The sequence below is a fragment of the Hypanus sabinus genome, chromosome 7 (assembly GCF_030144855.1).
Source record: "Hypanus sabinus isolate sHypSab1 chromosome 7, sHypSab1.hap1, whole genome shotgun sequence".
Lineage (NCBI taxonomy): Eukaryota > Metazoa > Chordata > Chondrichthyes > Myliobatiformes > Dasyatidae > Hypanus > Hypanus sabinus.
Genome location: NC_082712.1, coordinates 181,183,853 through 181,202,510, shown reverse-complemented (window position 1 = coordinate 181,202,510; position 18,658 = coordinate 181,183,853). Strand labels below are relative to the sequence as shown.

Below are 18,658 nucleotides of genomic sequence, written 5' to 3'. Positions count from 1 at the left end.
ACCCTCACCAGACGGAATCCTTCCAGGAAAGGAAACCGTTTCAGCCCACTGCTCAGCACCGGAGAGACGGACCGAAACCCTCACCAGACGGAATCCTTCCAGGAAAGGAAACCGTTTCAGCCCACTGCTCAGCACCGGAGACACGGACCGAAACCCTCACCAGACGGAATCCTTCCAGGAAAGGAAACCGTTTCAGCCCACTGCTCAGCACCGGAGAGACGGACCGAAACCCTCACCAGACGGAATCCTTCCAGGAAAGGAAACCGTTTCAGCCCACTGCTCAGCACCAGAGAGACGGACCGAAACCCTCACCGAACAGAATCCTTCCAGGAAAGGAAACCGTTTCAGCCCACTGCTCAGCACCGGAGAGACGGACCGAAACCCTCACCGAACAGAATCCTTCCAGGAAAGGAAACCGTTTCAGCCCACTGCTCAGCACCAGAGAGACGGACCGAAACCCTCACCGAACAGAATCCTTCCAGGAAAGGAAACCGTTTCAGCCCACTGCTCAGCACCGGAGAGACGGACCGAAACCCTCACCGAACAGAATCCTTCCAGGAAAGGAAACCGTTTCAGCCCACTGCTCAGCACCAGAGAGACGGACCGAAACCCTCACCGAACAGAATCCTTCCAGGAAAGGAAACCGTTTCAGCCCACTGCTGTGGTGGACTCCCAAAGCCTTCTGGCACCTATATGTAACCCCCTGGGTCATCACAGGCTCGCTCAGCTTGTTCTTGTTATCAGTAAATTAGCATTCCTGCTAGTTAACAAAAAGAAGAAACCCTCTACATATACTTTACTGGAGCCAGGCCCCACAATCTTATCCGAGAGCCAAGCCCGTTTGAGCCATCTCTCATTGACTACTACAATTCCATTCAGGGATGCAAGTGGGAGGCAGCTGAATGGGTGCTGCTCCACACCCTCCATTTCCCGGCCTTTGTTCACCATCCTGACACGTCACGTGTGAGGGGGTGCTCAATGGAAATCCCTTTACTGGGGTGTTCTTCCCATGCACCTTGGGGATCTGGGGTAGAGGCTGCTGCATAGAGCAGTGCCCTGCAATAAGTTCTTTAGCTTGTCCCTTCTGCGGGCTGGAGGAGACCATGTACCACACATACATGGAGTGTGCAAGGCTGCAGCCCCTTTTTGCACATCTCCGTGGGCTATTCCTCACCTTCATTTTAGCCCCACCCTATTTATATTTGGTCATCCAGTAAGGGGGGGGGGCATGGAGGGATGTGGATGTCCTTGTCAACTTACACCTGGGGCTAGTGAAAACAGCTATCCATGGGTTCTGGAAACGAGTGGCGGAGGAATCTTCCTCGGCAGTCTGCCTGGCTATGTGTAGGGGGTATGTCCATGACCAGGTAACCACTGAGAGAGAACATGCGTTGTCCATGGCGACCATAGAGGCATTGTGGGACCATTGGGCTCCACAGGGGATTAGAGCCATCATTGACAGAGAGGGAAACAGTTTAATGTCGTTTGTCAAGTACTTGTGTAGTAATTGTGCTAGTCACTGGTTTGTATATATTTTAGAACTGAATTTGTAATAAATATATTTTGTAAAAAGAAGCACTTTTTGGCAGTTTCCAAAACTGTTTGCGATTTTGTAGCAAATTTTCAACTTTAAGAGAGAGAGTTCCAACAGTGTGAGCCTCTCTCATACCGCCCTTACCACGGTGTGGCCCTCAATCAGCACCACCCCTCTCAAAGTGTGACCCTCCCTCGCTACCAGAGGGAGATTGGCCTCTGTCTCCTCCCTGAAAATATGTAATTTGTTTCCACAGTTGGCAAGTCAGACTCACGAGGAAGGTTCCCATCTGATGGAATAAATGATGTTCTCAGCCAATGTGTTTAAAAATCTGAATATTTTGAAGCTTTTATTAAAATAAAGTGAACTGACACTGTAACATCTAACTCTGGTCGGCTCAGCCTCGTCATCGGGAGTTCATGAGAGTCTCTAAATGGGGGGGGGGGGGGGCATTACTCAGCACACTCTGCTCAGACCTCTCCTCCTCCAATCGCATGTTTCCCCGTTCACGGCAGCTGTGATCGCCCACCTACCCTCCCTCTCTGGGGGGTGGGGGAGGGTCTGATTGTGTGCCCGGCTGTAAAACCCTACTCTGCATTTAGGACGGTGGGGGGAAGAGGGGTGGTGGTGAGGGGGGGGGGGAAGTTGGGGGGTGAGGGAACAATAGCGAGTGTGTGGATAATAAGATATAAAGGGACAGGTGGTGCATGCGTGCATCAGGGTGGACTGTGTGTGTGTGGACTCTTGTGGACAGAGAGGTGTGTGAATGGGTGTAAGAACATAAGAAAATGGGAGCAGGAATAGGCCATTTGTCTTCTATTAGTTAACCAATCCTTCACCCATTTTAATACATCACCCCCAACTCTATGCATCCTTATCTAATGGATAAATGGCTCCTTTCGAATGCCCATCTGTTCCCCTCTATCCACTGCGATCCTTATATCCTCAAAGTGTGTGTATAGTGACAGTGGAGTGCAAGCACATGAGGGTGGACAGAGGGGTGCATGTGTGTGTGGCCACAGTGGTTGGTTGGTGTGTGTGTGTATGTGAGAGAGAGAGAGTGGATGGTGGTGTCCGGGAGCGAGAATCACATTGCTCTGTTCTAGATGGACAGACCTGTAAACACTGAACTAATACACAGATGTGGTTTATGAGTGGCATTTTAAGCTGTGGGTTGATGACAGTTTCTTTGTGGAAATTTGCTGTGGTAAACTGCCTCGTTCTGTTCCAAACACCCTCTCCGAAGCAGAGCCCAACATTCTACCACGATCGTTTCTCCATCCGCACCTGTCCTCAACAGTCACTGTGCCAGAGGCTGGTGCTCTGGCCACCGTGTGCCCCACACTCGATCTGGGGGGAAGGGGGCATGCAGTTGGTCAGTCCGCACTGCGACCAGCCAGTGGTTGATCTGCCAGCAGGAGCACATACTGCTCCACTCTCTGGTTGAGCTGTCAGCAGGAGCACATACTGCTCCACTCCCTGCTGGCAGCAGAGCAAAGCATCTTCACACAGCAAGAGTTTAATCAGGGACCACTCCCCAACCTCATTGATCAGTACCAACACTCAGCAGAAACACCCTCTCCCTGATCACTGGAAAGTTTCTTGTGTAAACCCTCCCTCCACAGCCCAGAATTTGCAAACTACTCCAACCTAGGGCCAGTCCAATCATCGCAACGCACTGGTGAACCTCCCCCGTTTATCCAAGCTACTCCTCAACTAACATCATAAAATATAGGAGCAGAATTAGGCTATTCAGCTCTGTCAGTCCATCAGGCTGATTTATTATCCCTCTCACTCTCACTCTCTGCCTTCTCCCCATAACCTTTGATATCCCGACTAATCAAGAACTTACCAACTTCCACTTTAAATGTATCCAATGACTTGGCCTCCATAGTCGTCTGTGGCATTGAATTCCACTGATTCATTAATCTCTATGCTCCTCATAGAACATTCCAGCACAGTACAGGCCCTTCGGACCACGATATGTGCTGAACTTTTAACTTATCCTAAGATCAATCTAAACCTTCCCTCCTACATAGCCTTCCATTTTCTATCATCTTTGTGAGTCTCCTAAATGTCCCTGATGTATCTGCCTGTACCACCATCCTGGCAGTATATTCTACCAGGCCAGGATCATCATCTCCCCCTGCATCCGGGAGTCAGCAGGTGGGGTGGCTTGACAGGGGCAGGGTTGGTGGGCAGAGGAGTTGCTTTAATGTGCCAACTATCAGGCTTGGGCTTAGCAGCTCCTCCTCCCCTGCCAGGAAGACCCCAAGGTCTGTAGAACAACATCACACAAACACACACACAGAGGGCAGAACACACCTTTGGGACCAATTTGATGAATGTTAAAAACATCAACAATGAACAAGCAGTTCCCCACGGATGCTCTGTCAGTGGAAAACAAAATCTCTGGCTGAGTCCAGGTGAGAGCACGTTCAGGCGCAGACCTCTGCGCCCATGCCCGCAGCAAGCTGCCTCAGTAAATCCCAAAGTGTAGGTGGAATTGGGACAGAAAGGTCAGACCCACAGGGTAACAGGACCACCATAAAGCTCAAGTCTCAACTTCAGTCCCCTCTCGTGGGTCAGAACCACAGAACAGGGGGAGAATTAGGGGATGGGAGAGTGCAGGAAAAAGGATTGGTGGGAGTGGGGCGAGGTCTGTCCTGAGCTCTCGGTGCCTGGTTTCACTCACAGGAGGAGAGCTTTATTACTGACACCGGCACAGCAGAACCTCATCTCTGCTCTTGGTGAACAGCCTGCTACTCTGCATCTCTCACGATAACAAGCAATTATCATCTACACCGCTGATTTACTGCTACAGCTGGAGGTGTCCAGTGCCTGTCCACAGGTGGTGCCAATACTTTCCTGGACACCCATCTCAATCTGAATCCGAGTCTGATTCGGACACTTCGGCCAGTGGCTGCATCACCTCCTCCAGAGGAACCAACTTCCCGTCCGGGGCCAAGCTCATCGGCTGAATTATCTGATGCCTAAGATGAAAGGAAACAGCAATAGTGTCAAATTCCCAAAACTCCGACATTGGGAGCCACACAACTGCCACTAGGAAACCTCAATGCTGGGAACCAAATCCTGGGAACTTGTGAGAAGATCCAGCACTGACTGGGGGTAGGTGTGGGTAGACCTCATCATGAATTTTGGGATATTGCATTCCATGGCCAACGAGAGCCCGTTGGACACAAGCCATCTAATGACTGACCATACGAACATAAGATGATAAGAAATAGGAGCAGGAGTAGGCCACCTGGCCTGTCAGGCCTGCTCCACCATTCAATAAGATGATGGCTGATCTGGCCATGGACTCATCTCCACCGACCTGTCTTTTCCCATAACCCTTAATTCCCCTACTGTGCAAAAATATATCCAACCTTGTCTTAAATATATTTACTGAGGCAGCCTCCACTGCTTCATTGGGCAGAGAATTCCACGGGTTCATCACCCTCCAGGAAAAGCAGTTCCTCCTCATCTCATTCCTAAATCACTCTCCCGAATCCTGAGGTTATGTCCCCTAGTTCTAGTTTCACCTACCAGTGGAAACAACTTTAATGCCTCTGTCTTATTCATCCCTTTCATAATTTTATGTTTCCATAAGATCTCTCATTCCCCTGAATTCCAGCGAGTACAATCTCTCCTTGTAGTCAAATCCCCTCACCTCTGGAATCAATCTGGTGACCTCTTCTGCAGTTCTTCCAAAGCCAGAATATTCTTCCTCAAGTATGGAGACCAGAACTGCACACAGTACTCCAGGTGCGGCCTCACCAGTATCCTGTATAGTTGCAGCATAACCTCCCTGCTCTTGAATTCAATCCCTCTAGCCATGATGAACAACATCCCATTTGCTTTGACAGCCTGCTGCACCAGCAAACTAACCTTTTGGGAGTGCTTGTGCATGAATCACAAGTCCCTCTGCACAGTAGCTTGCTGCAATTTAAGTAATAAATCTGCTCTTCCATTTTTCCTTCCAAAGTGGATGACCTTACATTTGCAACATTGTACTTTATCTGCCAGATCCTTACCCACTCACTTAACCTATCTATATGTAATTTGCTGTAAGGTTTCACTGTTAATGTAATGGCTCTCTGTAGCAGCAGGGCTTGGGTTATGACTAGAGGTAACGGGGGGCTTTGGAATGCATGCTAGCCAATGAGAGGCATGTTGTTCTTTCTTGTGGGTCTGGGACCAGGGATTTTGCGGTCTTTTGTCGGCGAGAGATGAAGAGGGAAGACATGTGGAGAGAGCTGATAGACCGCCAGATGGAGTGGACTCGGAGCGAGGGTCCGAAGATTAGTTATGCTCGGAGGACATCGATGGGGGGGGGGGGGGGGAGTGAACGGATAAATCTGTGAGCTCCAATGTGCACATTAGACTGTTTCATTAAAATGGGCCTTTTTTCTTCTATTTACCAACCCTATAGTCAGATTAAGATTTATCAACTTCACTCGTTTAATTGCATACGTGTACTGTGATATTTTACAGTTCGGATCTGTAACTGGGCAACACATCACGCAACATCCACACAAATGAGATTACTCAGTTTGGCTGTGCCAGAGGCAGTCTTCCCCTGGACAAACGTGCTGGCTGAATCTCAGGGTTATAACTGACTGCTCCACCCTGGCAGCATCCATACCATCTGTTTTTATATTTTTTGCTATTTATTTTCATAATCTATCTTCCATTTCTTTATTGATCATTTGGTGGTACTTTGTTGTTTTATCAAGATTTCCCAATCTTCTAGTTTCCCACTACTCTTGGTGACTTTGTATGCATGAGCTTTTAGTTTGACACCTTTTATTTCCTCAGTTATCCAAGGCTGGCTCTCCCCACCTTTACTATTGTTACTTTTAACTGGAATATATTTCTGTTGAGCACCGTGAAAAATCTCTTTAAAAGTCTTCCACTGTTCCTCAACCATCCCACCATATAGCCTGTGTTCCCAGTCTACACTAGCCAAATCCTCCCTCATCCCATTGTATTCTCCATTGTTTAGGCATAATACACGGGTTTTTGATCGAACTATTGCATCCTCCATTTGTACGAGAAATTCAATCATACTGCCTTTACTCTTTCCAAGAGGATCCCTAACTACAAGGTCCCTAACTTTACCTGTCACATTGCACAGGACCAGATCTGAGATAGCACATTTCCTTGTAGGTTCAGTAACCACACTCAATAGGCAAAAACCTGGGACATTCTGACTTTACCGAAGGCATGACTGAATCCCGAAAGGAAAATTAAATTAGACGAACCTCACCTGGCCAGTTTGTCAAACATGTTGAATAATTTCATGGCTTCATACTCCTTCTGGGCTTCGCTCATGCCATCCATTGGATTGGCCGTCCTTTCTTCCACCCGCCCAGTCACTGGATTAATCCTGTAACACAAGTGAGAAGTCATCCCAGCCCCTCCATACTCCATCATGCCTCCCGCTGGCCTCCACACCTCTCCAAACTGCCGTCCCCTCCCCTTGCCACACCCAACCCTGTGGGGCAGTAATTGAGCAAAGAGAAACTATTTAATGTAAGTGACAGAGAGTCCCCTTTCACAGCCCCCCATCACTGAGCTGGAGGCCAAGTACTTCACCCCCTGCCTGGGCACGGAGCAGTCTCAGGTCGTCCAACATCAGCGAACTTGCCCCATCGCAATGCGTCTCTGCCATCACCACCCTTGGCTCAGTTTGTCCTGTCTAACCCGCCACTCTGGGCTTCACCCCATTGTAAATGCCCCTAATTATCACATTAGCACATCTCCAACCCTGCCAACCTCCCTCTTTCTCACACCATGTACCCTCCTTCCTTCTCCCACCCCCTTCATTAAACCTCTCTCTTGGTCCTCCTCTCTTCTCTTCCATCAGAACAGGGAGGGAGAGAAGGGAGTTGGGAGAGTTGGAAGGTTCCAAACCCAAATGCTTTGCGGTTCCTCTCTGCCCGACCTGCTGAGAATTTCAGGTGATTGTTAATCACTCTGTGAATGCAGTGTGTGGGTGACACTTACTCAGCCTTGGCCTCCTTGTACTCTTCGGTGTCTGTGTCCTCGTCCTCAGAATAGTCCCCCTCCCCCTCAGCTGGGCAGCCCCCCATCAGTCCTCGGACAGCCAGGAGACCTGCGGCATTCCCGTACCCAGTGTACTTCACGAACCGTGTCACTACAGCAAGACCAGAGAGAGTCAGAGATGAATGTGGCGGGGGGGGGGGGGGGGGTAGTTTCACATGCCAAGACTCCACTCCTGGCAAATGGCTGGAACATCTGGGAAGGAGCAGCCAGTCAGCAGCTCCAAGAATGGACCTTATGGACCTTTGCCACAGAGAGGGACAGGTCAGGAAACTTGACAGAGCTCAGATCCAATACCACACTAACCAAAATCCATCCAAGAATCTATTCTATCAACTCCAAACATCAGGAGGCTCAGGACCCAGAACCCAGAGTTATACACAACCACTGAAGGAACTCAGCAGATTGAGAAGCATCTATAGAGGGAAATTAAATTGAAGTGGATGTCAAGTCATTTGGTATATATAAAGCAGATGTTGATAGGTTCTTGATTAACCAGGGGTTCAAAGATTAGAGGGGGAAGACAGGAGAATGGGGTTTGCAGGGAAAATAAATCAGCCATGATGGAAAGGTGGAGCAGATTCAATGAGCTGAATGCATCTGTGTCTTATGAAGTCAGTCAAGATTCCCCAATCTGTCTTTGGTGCCATAGACCCTTACCATTAAACAAGGGGTCTGGGGTCCCCAGGTTTGGAACCCCTGGTCTAAATGAACAGTGTTTAGGCTGAGACCCTTTGTCTGGACTGAAAAAGGCTGACGGTCAGTATAAAAACTTTCACCCTACACCTCTTGCTTCACCTCTCCCCTAATCTCTCTCTCTATCAGCCACCTCCCCTCTACTTTCCAATCTAGAGACCCAAACCAAAACGTTGGCTGTCCATTTCCCTCCACAGATGCTGCCTGGCCCACTGAGTTCCTGAAGAATCTGTCAAATCTTTTGTGTTCAAACATCACCTGGCATGAGATACCAGCTTGGCATTGCCCGCTGACAGCGCCAACCAGTGGGAACCCTCATCACTGTGCCCATCTCCACTGATGCTGTCTGACTGGCTGTGTGTTTCTAGGTTTTTGAATTTGAGTGTCACTTGAAACACTTCCATGACTTTTGAACACAAGAGCCAGTGAACCTATACAAATCACTGGTTCAGCCATGACTGTGTATCCAGTGGCAGACACCACACCTCCAGAAAATACAAAGGTTTCAGAGAGAAGGAACATCCCAACTTCCTTTCTCCTGCATTTTGTGCTTTCATTTACAAAGCCTGGGATCCAAGGACCTGTAATTTTTTCTGAAACTGCCCTGCCACGTTCACCCAGCCATACACTAATTACTGTGTTAAACTTCACCCGCCATCCACTGGCCTAACCCAAGAGTCTCTTTCTCTCTCTCTGCCTCCCCTTTTATGCCCTCTACCCAGCTGACTTGCCAGCTGTGAATGAGAAACTGTCCTGTACACCCAGCTGCTCCAATCAACCAGGTCTCCAAAAGCACTTAAACAGTACACCCCATGGACTGTACATCTTCACCCCAGTCCAAAGCACCACCTGTCGCTATGGGCGAAACACCAAGGCAGCCATTTGATTTATTAACTTGTCTCACAGAGCAATACCTTTCACCACAAAATTTCTCTGTAACCGATTCCCCAGCCCCCAACATTCCCATAAAATCCTCCCAGATTCTACCCCTCAGCCACACACTGGGAATTTGATGAACACTCCAACTGTGAGAGGCGCTTCAGGTAAATGAAAGGACACAGCTATCATAAATGTGAGAGCAAAGGATGAGATTGGGAATTTATGACAGCTGGAGAAATTGGCAGAGAGGGGTTTCTAGATAAATAGATGACACTGATCTGAAAGATAGGAGACATATTATTGTTTCAGTAATGATACAGATCTGATGAGTTGTAACAGGAACTTCTGTCATCAGGTGAACGAGGGAGCCTAGGACGGGTGCCCTTGGACAGGAGGGTTTAGGAAGGGTTCAGAGGGAAATGGGGCCAAACGTAGGCAAATGGGACTTGCATGGATGGTATATTCATTGGTGTGGGCCATTTCCCTGCTGTCTCATTCTGAGAGTCTGTCCTGAAGGTGAGACTGAAGAGAGATGGAAAGACAAGGCTTCTCACCATTCTCCTTGCAGAGAACAAAGAGCAGCTCAGCTGCACAGTGCTTCACGTCCGTGTCGATGTGAGTCATCAATCGCACCAACTTGTTCCGCAGCATGTTCCCAACCTCAGGCCGAGTCTGGACATCCCGAAGCGGAGGCAACACCTGGACATTGAACACACCTGTTAGGAGTCACAGCTGAGTGAGGTGCAAAGACACAGCAAAATCAAAGCCAACACCAGCTCCCAACTCAATCTGCACACAAAGTGTGTATGTATACACACATACATGTTCACTGCACACATTTCAGCAGACACGGCGTTCTGTGGGGCTGTGCCGTTACATTGACCAGAGTTCCTGGATCCTCCAACATTCCAGGGGCAGCAGGTGGTCTGGTCACCGGGGCCAGGTGGTGTGGCCACCAACACTGACACGGGTTATTTCAACCCAACAATGGCGCCACGGGGAGAGTGAAGTGGCACATGGACCCTGTAGAGATTACAGAGGAGGACGTAGTTGCTGTCCTGAGGCAAATTAGGGTGGATAAATCACCACAGTCTGACAAGGTGTTCCCTCAGACCCTACGGGAGGCAAGTGCAGAAATTGCCAGTGACCTAGCAGAGATATTTAAATCATCCTGAGTGACAGGAGGATAGCCAATGTTGTTCTACTGTTTAAGAAAGGCTCTAAACTAGGGAGAAGGTTCTTGGAAAACTGAAAAGTTTAAAGGTACAGTCACCCGGACTAGATGGCTACACCCCAGAGTTCTAAAAGAGGTGGCTGAAGAGATTGTGGAGGCATTAGTAATGATCTCTTAAGAATCACTACATTCTGGAATGGTTCCAGAAGGCTGGAAAATTGCAGATGGCACTCCATTCTTCAAGAAGAGAGAGAGGCAGAAGAAAGGAAACTTTAGGCCAGTTAGTCTGACCTCAGTGGTTGGGAAGATGTTGGAGTCAATTACTAAGGATGAAGTCTCAGGGTACTTGGAGGCACATGATAAAATAAGCCGTAGTCAACATGGTTTCCTCAGGGAAAATCATGCCCGACTAATCTATTGGAATTCTTTGAACAAGTAACAAACAGGTTAGACAAAGAAGAATCGGTTGTTGCTGTGTACTTGGACCATCAGAAGGCTTTTGACAAGGTGCCACATATGAGGCTGCTTAACAAGCTACAAGTCCATAGTATTACAGGAAAGATTCTAGCATGGATAAAGCAGTGGCTCAATGGGAGGAGGCAAAGTGTGGGAATAAAGGGAGACTTTTCTGACTGGCTACCAGAGACTCATGGAGTTGGGACCTTTTTTTTTTAAATGTTATATGTCAATGATTTGGATGATGGAATTGATGGCTTTGTTGCAAAGTTTGCGAACAATATGAAGATAGGTGCAGGTAGCTTTGAGGAAGCAGAGAAGGTCCAGAACAACTTAAACAGATTAGGAAAATGGGCAAAGAAATGGCAAATGAAATTTCTTTCCCACCACCAAGCACAACTTTCCCTTGCCCCCACTTTCTGCTTTCTGCAGGGATTGCTCCCTATGCAACTCCCTTATCCATTTGTCCCTTCCAACTGATCTCCCTTTTGGTACTTATCTTTGAAAGGGGAACAAGTGCTACACCTGCCCCTACACTTCCACCATCACTACCATTCCGGGCCCTAAACAGTCCTTTCAGATGAGGCGACACTTCACCCGAGAGTCTGTTGGGGTCACATATTGTGTTTGGTGCTCCTTGTGTGGCATCCCGTATATCGGTGAGACGCAACGTAGATTAGGAGACCGCTTCACCGAGCACCTTCGCTCCATCCGCCAGAAAAAGCAGGATCTCCTCCCCTTGGCCACCCATTTTAATTCCACTTCCCATTCCCATATATCCATCCATGACTTCTTCCACTGTCATGATGAGGACACACTTAGGTTGGAGGAACAACCCCTTCTATTATGTTTAGGTAGCCTCCAACCTGATAGCATGAACATCGATTTCTCAAACTTCCAGTAATGCCCCCACCCACCTTTCACCATTTCTCATCCCCTTTTCCCTCTCTCACCTTATCTCCTTTTCCACCCATTGTCTCCTTCTGGTGCTCCTTCCCCCCTTTTCTTACTTCCACAGTAATCTCATTGAAACCTATCAAAAGGTGAAAGGCCTTAATGTGTGTGGAGAGGGTATTTCCCAAGGTGGGAGAGTCTAAGTCAAGAGGACACAGCCTCAGAATAGAGGGGCATCCTTTAAGAATAGAGTTGAGGAGGAATTTCTTTTGAGAGTGGTTAATTTGTGGAATTCTTTGCCACAGGCAGCTGTGGAGGCCTAGTTTTATGTATATTTAAGGCAGAGGTTGATAGATTCTTGGTTGGTCAGGGCATGAAGGGATATGGGGAGAAGGATTGGCCATGATTGAAGGGTGGAGCAAATTCGATGGACCAGATAGCCTAATTCTGCTCTTATGTCTTATGGTCTAAGGTAGGAGATTGGGGTTGAGAGGAAAATTGGATCAGCCAAGATGAAATGGCAGAGCAGTCTTGATGTGCCAAATGGCTTAATTCTGCTCCTATATCTTATGGTCTAAACATAAACCAGGAAACTATATGCCAGTGAGTCTGTCATCAATTGTAGAAAGTTATTGGAAGGTTTCTAAGGGATCAGATATATGAGTATTTGGATAGACATGGACTGATTAAGGATAGTCAATATGATTTTGTGCATGGTAGGTCATGTCTAACCAATCTTATAGAGTTTTTCATGGAAATTACCAGGAAAGTGGATGATAGCAAGGTAGTGGATGTTGCCTACAAGGACTTTAGCAAAGCACTTGACAAGGTCCCGCATGGGAGGCTGGTCAAGAAAGTTCAGTCACTTGGCATTCAAGATTAGGTAGTAAATTGGATTAGACATTAGCTTTGTGGGAGAAGCCAGAAAGTGATAGTTGACGGTCGCTTCTCTGACTGGAGGCCTGTGACTAATGGAGTGCCACAGGGATCGATGCGGAGTCCGTTGTTGTACGTCATCAGTATCAATGATCTAGATAATAATGTGGTTAACTGGATCAGCAGATCTGTGGATGACACCAAGATTGGGGATGTAGTGAACAGTGAGGAAGACAATCAAAATATGCTGTGGGATTTAGTTGCTTCAGGTGTGATAGAGTAGGAGGGGCCAGAGGAGGAGGTGTTGCATTGCTTGTCCGAGAAAACCTTATGGCGGTGCTTTGGAAGGATAGATTAGAGAGCTCCTCTAGGGAGGCTATTTGGGTGGAATTGAGGAATGAGAAGGGTGTAGTAACACTGATAGGAGTGTATTATAGGCCACCTAATGGGGAGCGTGAGTTGGAAGAGCAAATGTGTAAGGAGATAGCAGATATTTGTAGTAAACACAAGGTGGTGATTGTGGGAGATTTTAATTTTCCACACGTAGACTGGGAAGCTCATTCTGTAAAAGGGCTGGATGGTTTAGAGTTTGTGAAATGTGTGCAGGATAGTTTTTTGCAACAATACATAGAAGTACCGACTAGAGATGGGGCAGTGTTGGATCTCCTATTAGGGAGTGTGATAGGTCAGCTGACAGATGTATGTGTTGGGGAGCATTTCGGGTCCAGTGATCACAGTAGCACTAGCTTCAATATAATTATGGAGAAGGACAGGACAGGACCTAGAGTTGAGATTTTTGATTGGAGAAAGGCTAACTTTGAGGAGATGCGAAGGGATTTAGAGAGAGTGGATTGGGTCAATTTGTTTTATGGGAGGGATGTAATAGAGAAATGGAGGTCATTTAAGGGTGAAATTATGAGGGTACAGAATCTTTATGTTCCTGTTAGGTTGAAAGGAAAGGTTAAAGGTTTGAAAGCACCATGGTTTTCAAGGGATATTAGAAATTTGGTTCGGAAAAAGAGGGATGTCTAAAATAGATATAGGCAGCATGGAGTAAAGGAATTGCTCGAGGAATATAAAGAATGTAAAAGGAATCTTAAGAAAGAGATTAGAAAAGCTAAAAGAAGATACGAGGTTGGTTTGGCAAATAAGGAGAAAGTAAATCCGAAAGGTTTCTACAGTTATATTAAAAGCAAGAGGGTAGTGAGAGATAAAATTGGCCCCTTAGAGAATCAGAGTGGTCAGCTATGTGTGGAGCCGAGGGAGATGGGAGAGAATTTGAACGATTTCTTCTCTTCAGTATTCACTAAGGAGAAGGATATTGAATTGTGTAAGGTATGGGAAACAAGTAAGGAAGTTATGGAACCTATGACAATTAAAGAGGTGGAAGTACTGGCGCTTTTAAGAAATTTATAAATGGATAAATCTCCAGGTCCTGACAGGATATTCCCCAGGACCTTGAGGGAAGTTTGTGTAGAAAAAGCAGGAGCTCTGAAGTTGGAATGTAATGTTAAAATTGTACAAGGCATTGGTAAGGCCAAATTTAGAATATTGTGTGCAGTTCTGGTCATCGAATTATAGGAAAGATATCAATAAATTAGAGAGAGTGCAGAGACGATTTACTAGGATGTTACCTGGGTTTCAGCACTTAAGTTACAGAGAAAGGTTGAACAAGTTAGGTCTCTCTTCATTGGAGCGTAGAAGGTTGAGGGGGGATTTGATCGAGGTATTTAAAATTTTGAGAGGGATAGATAGAGTTGACGTGAATAGGCTGTTTCCATTGAGAGTAGGGGAGATTCAAACGAGAGGACATGATTTGAGAGTTAGGGGGCAGAAGTTTAAGGGAAACACAAGGGGGTATTTCTTTACTCAGAGAGTGATAGCTGTGTGGAATGAGCTTCCTGTAGAAGTAGTAGAGGCCAGTTCAGTTGTGTCATTTAAGGTAAAATTGGATAGGTATATGGACAGGAAAGGAGTGGAGGGTTATGGGCTGAGTGCGGGTAGGTGGGACTAGGTGAGATTAAGAGTTCGGCACGGACTAGGAGGGCCGAGATGGCCTGTTTCCGTGCTGTGATTGTTATATGGTTATATGATCTGGATCAGCTGAAAATATGAGCTGAAAATGGCAGATGGAATTTACATGTGCAAGGTGTTGCACTTTGGTAGGTAGGTCTTCACAGTGAATAGTAAGGCATTGAGTAGTGTGACAGAAAGGGAGCTGGGAATACAGGTCCAGAATCTGTTGAAAGTGGTATTGCAGGTAGACAGAGCAACACACACAAAATGCTGCAGGAACTCAGTAGGCCAGGCAGCATCTAGGAAAAGAGTACAGTCAACATTTTGGGCTAAAACTCTTCGGCAGGACTGGAGAAAAAGGCTAGGGAGTAGTATTACAAGGTGAGGGTGGGGTGAGAGAAATTCAAGGTGATAGGTGGAACCTGGAGCGGGGAGGACGAAGTAAAGAGCTGGGAAGTTGATGGGTGAAAGAGGCAGAAGGCCACGGAAGCAAGAGAAACGGGAGGAGCATCAGAGGGAGGCAATGGACAGGCAAGGAGATAAGGTGAGAGAGGGAAAAGGGGATGGGAAAGGAGGTGAAGGAGGAAGGGTGGTGGGCAGTACCAGAAGTTTGAGAAATCGATGTTCATGCCATCAGATTGGAGGCTACCCAAACAGAATACAAGTTGCCACTCCTCCAACCCAAATGTGGCTTCATCACAACAATAGAGAAGGCCATGGATTGACATGTCAGAATGGGAATGGGAAGTGGAATTAAAATGGGTGTCAGCTGTAAGATCCCACTTTTTCTGGTGGACAGATCGTAGGTGCTTGATAAAGTGGTCTCCCAATCTACTTCAGGTCTCACCAATAAATAGGAGGCCACACCGGAAGCACCGAACACAGTATGTGATCCCAACAGACTCAAAGGTAAAGTGTCGCTTCACCTCGAAGGACTGTTTAGGGCCCTGAATGGTAGCGAGGGAGGACTTGTAGGGGCAGATGTAGTACTTGTTCCGATTGTAAGGATAAGGGAAATCAGTGGGGAGGGACAAACGGACAAGGGAGTCACTTAGGGAGCAATGCCTGCGGAAAACAGAAAGTGGGTGGTGGGGGGGGGGGAAGGTCTGCTTAGTGGTAGAATCCTGTTGGAGGTGACGGAAGTTTTGGAAAATTATGTGCTGGGTGCAGAGGCTGGAGGGGTAGTAAGTGAAGACAAGAGGAACCTTATCCTTGGTAGGGTGGTGGGAGGATGGGGTAAGAGCAGATGTGCATGAAATGGAAGAGATGTGGGTGAGGGTGGAGGAAGGAATGGCCCTTTCTTTGGAAAAGGAAGGCATCTCCTTCATTCTAGAATGAGAGCAGATATGGCAGAGATGGAGGAATTGAGAGAAGGGGTTGACATTTTTACAAGCTTTTACAAGATGGATGGTGCTATGAGGTATAGTCCAGGTAGCTGTGAGAGTCCATGAGTTTATAACAGACATCAGTGGATAAGCTGTCTCTGGAGATAGAGACAGTGAGATCAAGAAAGGGGAGGGAGGTATCAGAAATAGACCAGATAAATTTAAGGGCAGGGTGGAAGTTGGAGACAAAGTGCATGAAGTCGAGGAGTTCAGCACGGGTGCAGGAAGCAGCACTAATGAAGTCATTGATGTAGTGTAGGAAAATTACTGGACTGTCACCAGTGTAGGCTTAGAGCATAGGCTGTTCCACGTAGCCAACAGGCAGGCAGGCATAGCTGGGATCCCATGCAGGCACCCATAACTACACCTTTTGTTTGAATGAAGTACCATCCCAGTTGGGAGTGAGCAGTTTAAATGGCTTTGGCATAGACTAGATGGCCCAAAGAGCCTGTTTCTGTGCAGTACTTTTCTATTACTATGTGAATGAAGGCAAGTGGTCGGATTGGACCTGATAGGCCAAATGGCCTGTCTCTCTGCTGTGAGGTCCAAACCCTCCTCGGCATCAACCTAGTAACCTAATTCCTAGCAACAGCCCCACACAAGTTACAGTTATAGCCACAGTGACAGACAACATTTGGGCCCAAGACACACACACAGCCCCATGATGGGACGAGATCAAGCTCGGCTCTGGGGGACACCTACCTGCATTCTGAGGAACTTCCGGGTCTCCCGGTGACCTCTGGCACTCTGCGTCAGTAAGTTGAGAACAGGGGTCACTGTCTCCTTCAAACGGTGTCCCTGTAAAAGGAAAAGTTATTTCCTGGTTATTCTGGAAAGGAGAACACGGACACCCAAAAGCTCGTGGGCTGCGAACAAACATTCCAGAGAAACCACTGGTGATTCCAGCCCTTGACCACACCATAAGCTGTCACACCTCTCCCTGAGCAACATTCACACTTTGGGGACGGCACGGTCACTGTTGAGTTAATCGCTCTCTTTTCAAAAATCAGTTTATTGCACATTACAATTCTACAATACAATAAACAACAGGCACGACAACAATGACTAACACTATCTAAATTAAAAAGTTCCCATCCCGATCCAGAATTACACTTCTTCTTTACAGTGCCCACATACACACCCCAGAACACTGACAGGCAGTCAGCCTGGGTGGTTTGTTCTCCGTAGTCCATCTCCAAGTCCCATGGATGGCCAACCTGGCCAGCCTCAGGAGCAAGTTTGTTTGGACATCCTCCTCCCTCACCCTTCCCCCAAATACTGGATGACAACTATGAAGAGGGTGCAACCAGAAGGCGAGGAGCAGCACCTGTAGATATGCCAATAGGTCATTTCCAGCCCAGGTGACAGGAGGTGGGAGATCCATGTACAATTTAATGAGTTTATATCTGTAGCAGCTTTCACCACAGATCCCTGATGTCTTGGGATTGGTTGACGGGTGCTCAGTCACTAATGGTCACGTGATCTGGCATCTCTCCTGGATCTTGGGCTGGAGTTTGTAGGGTTCATCCCTCCAACAATAGCACAGCTATGCTGAGTTTGGACTTGAATCCAGGAAGTGAAGTACCCTGTCCGGCATCATCTCTCACTGCAGTGACCCACAGCGCAGACCCTGACACCGAGTTCATTCAGATTTGAGGTTGGTGGGTTTCTGGACATTAAGGATACATGACAGTGCAAGGGGTTGGTGCTGAGGTTGGAGATTCACAATGGTCTGGAGAATATTGGAGCAGATATAACCAGAACTGTACAGCACAGTAGAGGCCCTTCAGCCTATCATCTCTGTGCTGAACATGATGCCAATTCAACTAATCCCATCTGCCTGGCCGAGGTCCATTCATGGCCCATCCATGTCGTTGGCTAAAAGCTTTTTAAGCACCAATATCATACCTGCTTCCCCACCTCCCCTGGCAGCATGCTCCAGACCCCCACCCCAGAGGAGCATTGCCCCTCTCTCTGTCCCTCATACATGACAGTTCCACCCTGGGAGAAAGACATCGATACCCATTAATCCAGACAGAATCCCTGTCGACCCTCACCGATTTTTATGGATGCACAACAGTCTGGAGCAGTTTCTTATGCTCTACCCAGGAGCATAAGAAACTGCAGAGAGCTGTGGGCTCAGCTCAGCACACCACAGAAACCAGCCTTCTGCACCCCCATGGAGTGATACACATCAGGGAGGTGGTACAGGAGCCTGAAGATACATTCAACATTTCAGGAAGAGCATCCACCCCTCTGCCATCAGATTTCTGAATAGACAATAAACCCATGTATACTACCTTGGTATTTTTCCTCACTTTTTGCTTTAGTTATTGGTTCAATGGTTCCATTTAAGAGACTCCTGGACAGGTAGATGGAGCTTAGAAAAATAGAGGGCTATGGGTAACCCTAGGTAATTTCTAAAGTAAATGCATGCTCAGCACAGCATTGTGGGCTGAAGGGCCTGTATTGTGCTGTAGGTTTTCTGTGTTTCAATGTTTCTATGGTCTACAGTACAACAAAAACTAACTGTTCACTCCAACATTTTGACATCCCATGAACGATACAAAGATAAGTGGAAGGCCAGATAGTTTTCAAGAAGCCGGAAGGCTACAGAAGGACTTAGGCAGATTAAGAGAATGGGCAAAGAAATGACAGATGGACTACAGTGTCAGGAAG

At 47.4% G+C, this 18,658-nt stretch overlaps 1 protein-coding gene across 3 annotated transcripts in view; it reads right to left on the bottom strand.

The window, feature by feature from the left end:
• Positions 1–18,658, bottom strand: part of ric8a (RIC8 guanine nucleotide exchange factor A) — a 125,692-nt gene that overhangs the window by 63,740 nt on the left and 43,294 nt on the right. For 2 of the 3 annotated variants that reach the window (XM_059976281.1, XM_059976279.1), the window contains 5 exons: positions 16,682–16,777; positions 9,733–9,877; positions 7,547–7,697; positions 6,807–6,926; positions 1,853–4,527 (listed from right to left, as the gene is read on the bottom strand). In XM_059976281.1, coding sequence (XP_059832264.1) covers positions 4,416–4,527; positions 6,807–6,926; positions 7,547–7,697; positions 9,733–9,877; positions 16,682–16,777 — 624 coding nt within the window. In that variant the 3' untranslated portion in view covers positions 1,853–4,415. Of the gene's footprint in view, positions 1–1,852; positions 4,528–6,806; positions 6,927–7,546; positions 7,698–9,732; positions 9,878–16,681; positions 16,778–18,658 lie in introns of those variants that run through there. The other variant, XM_059976280.1, reaches the window with a different exon arrangement.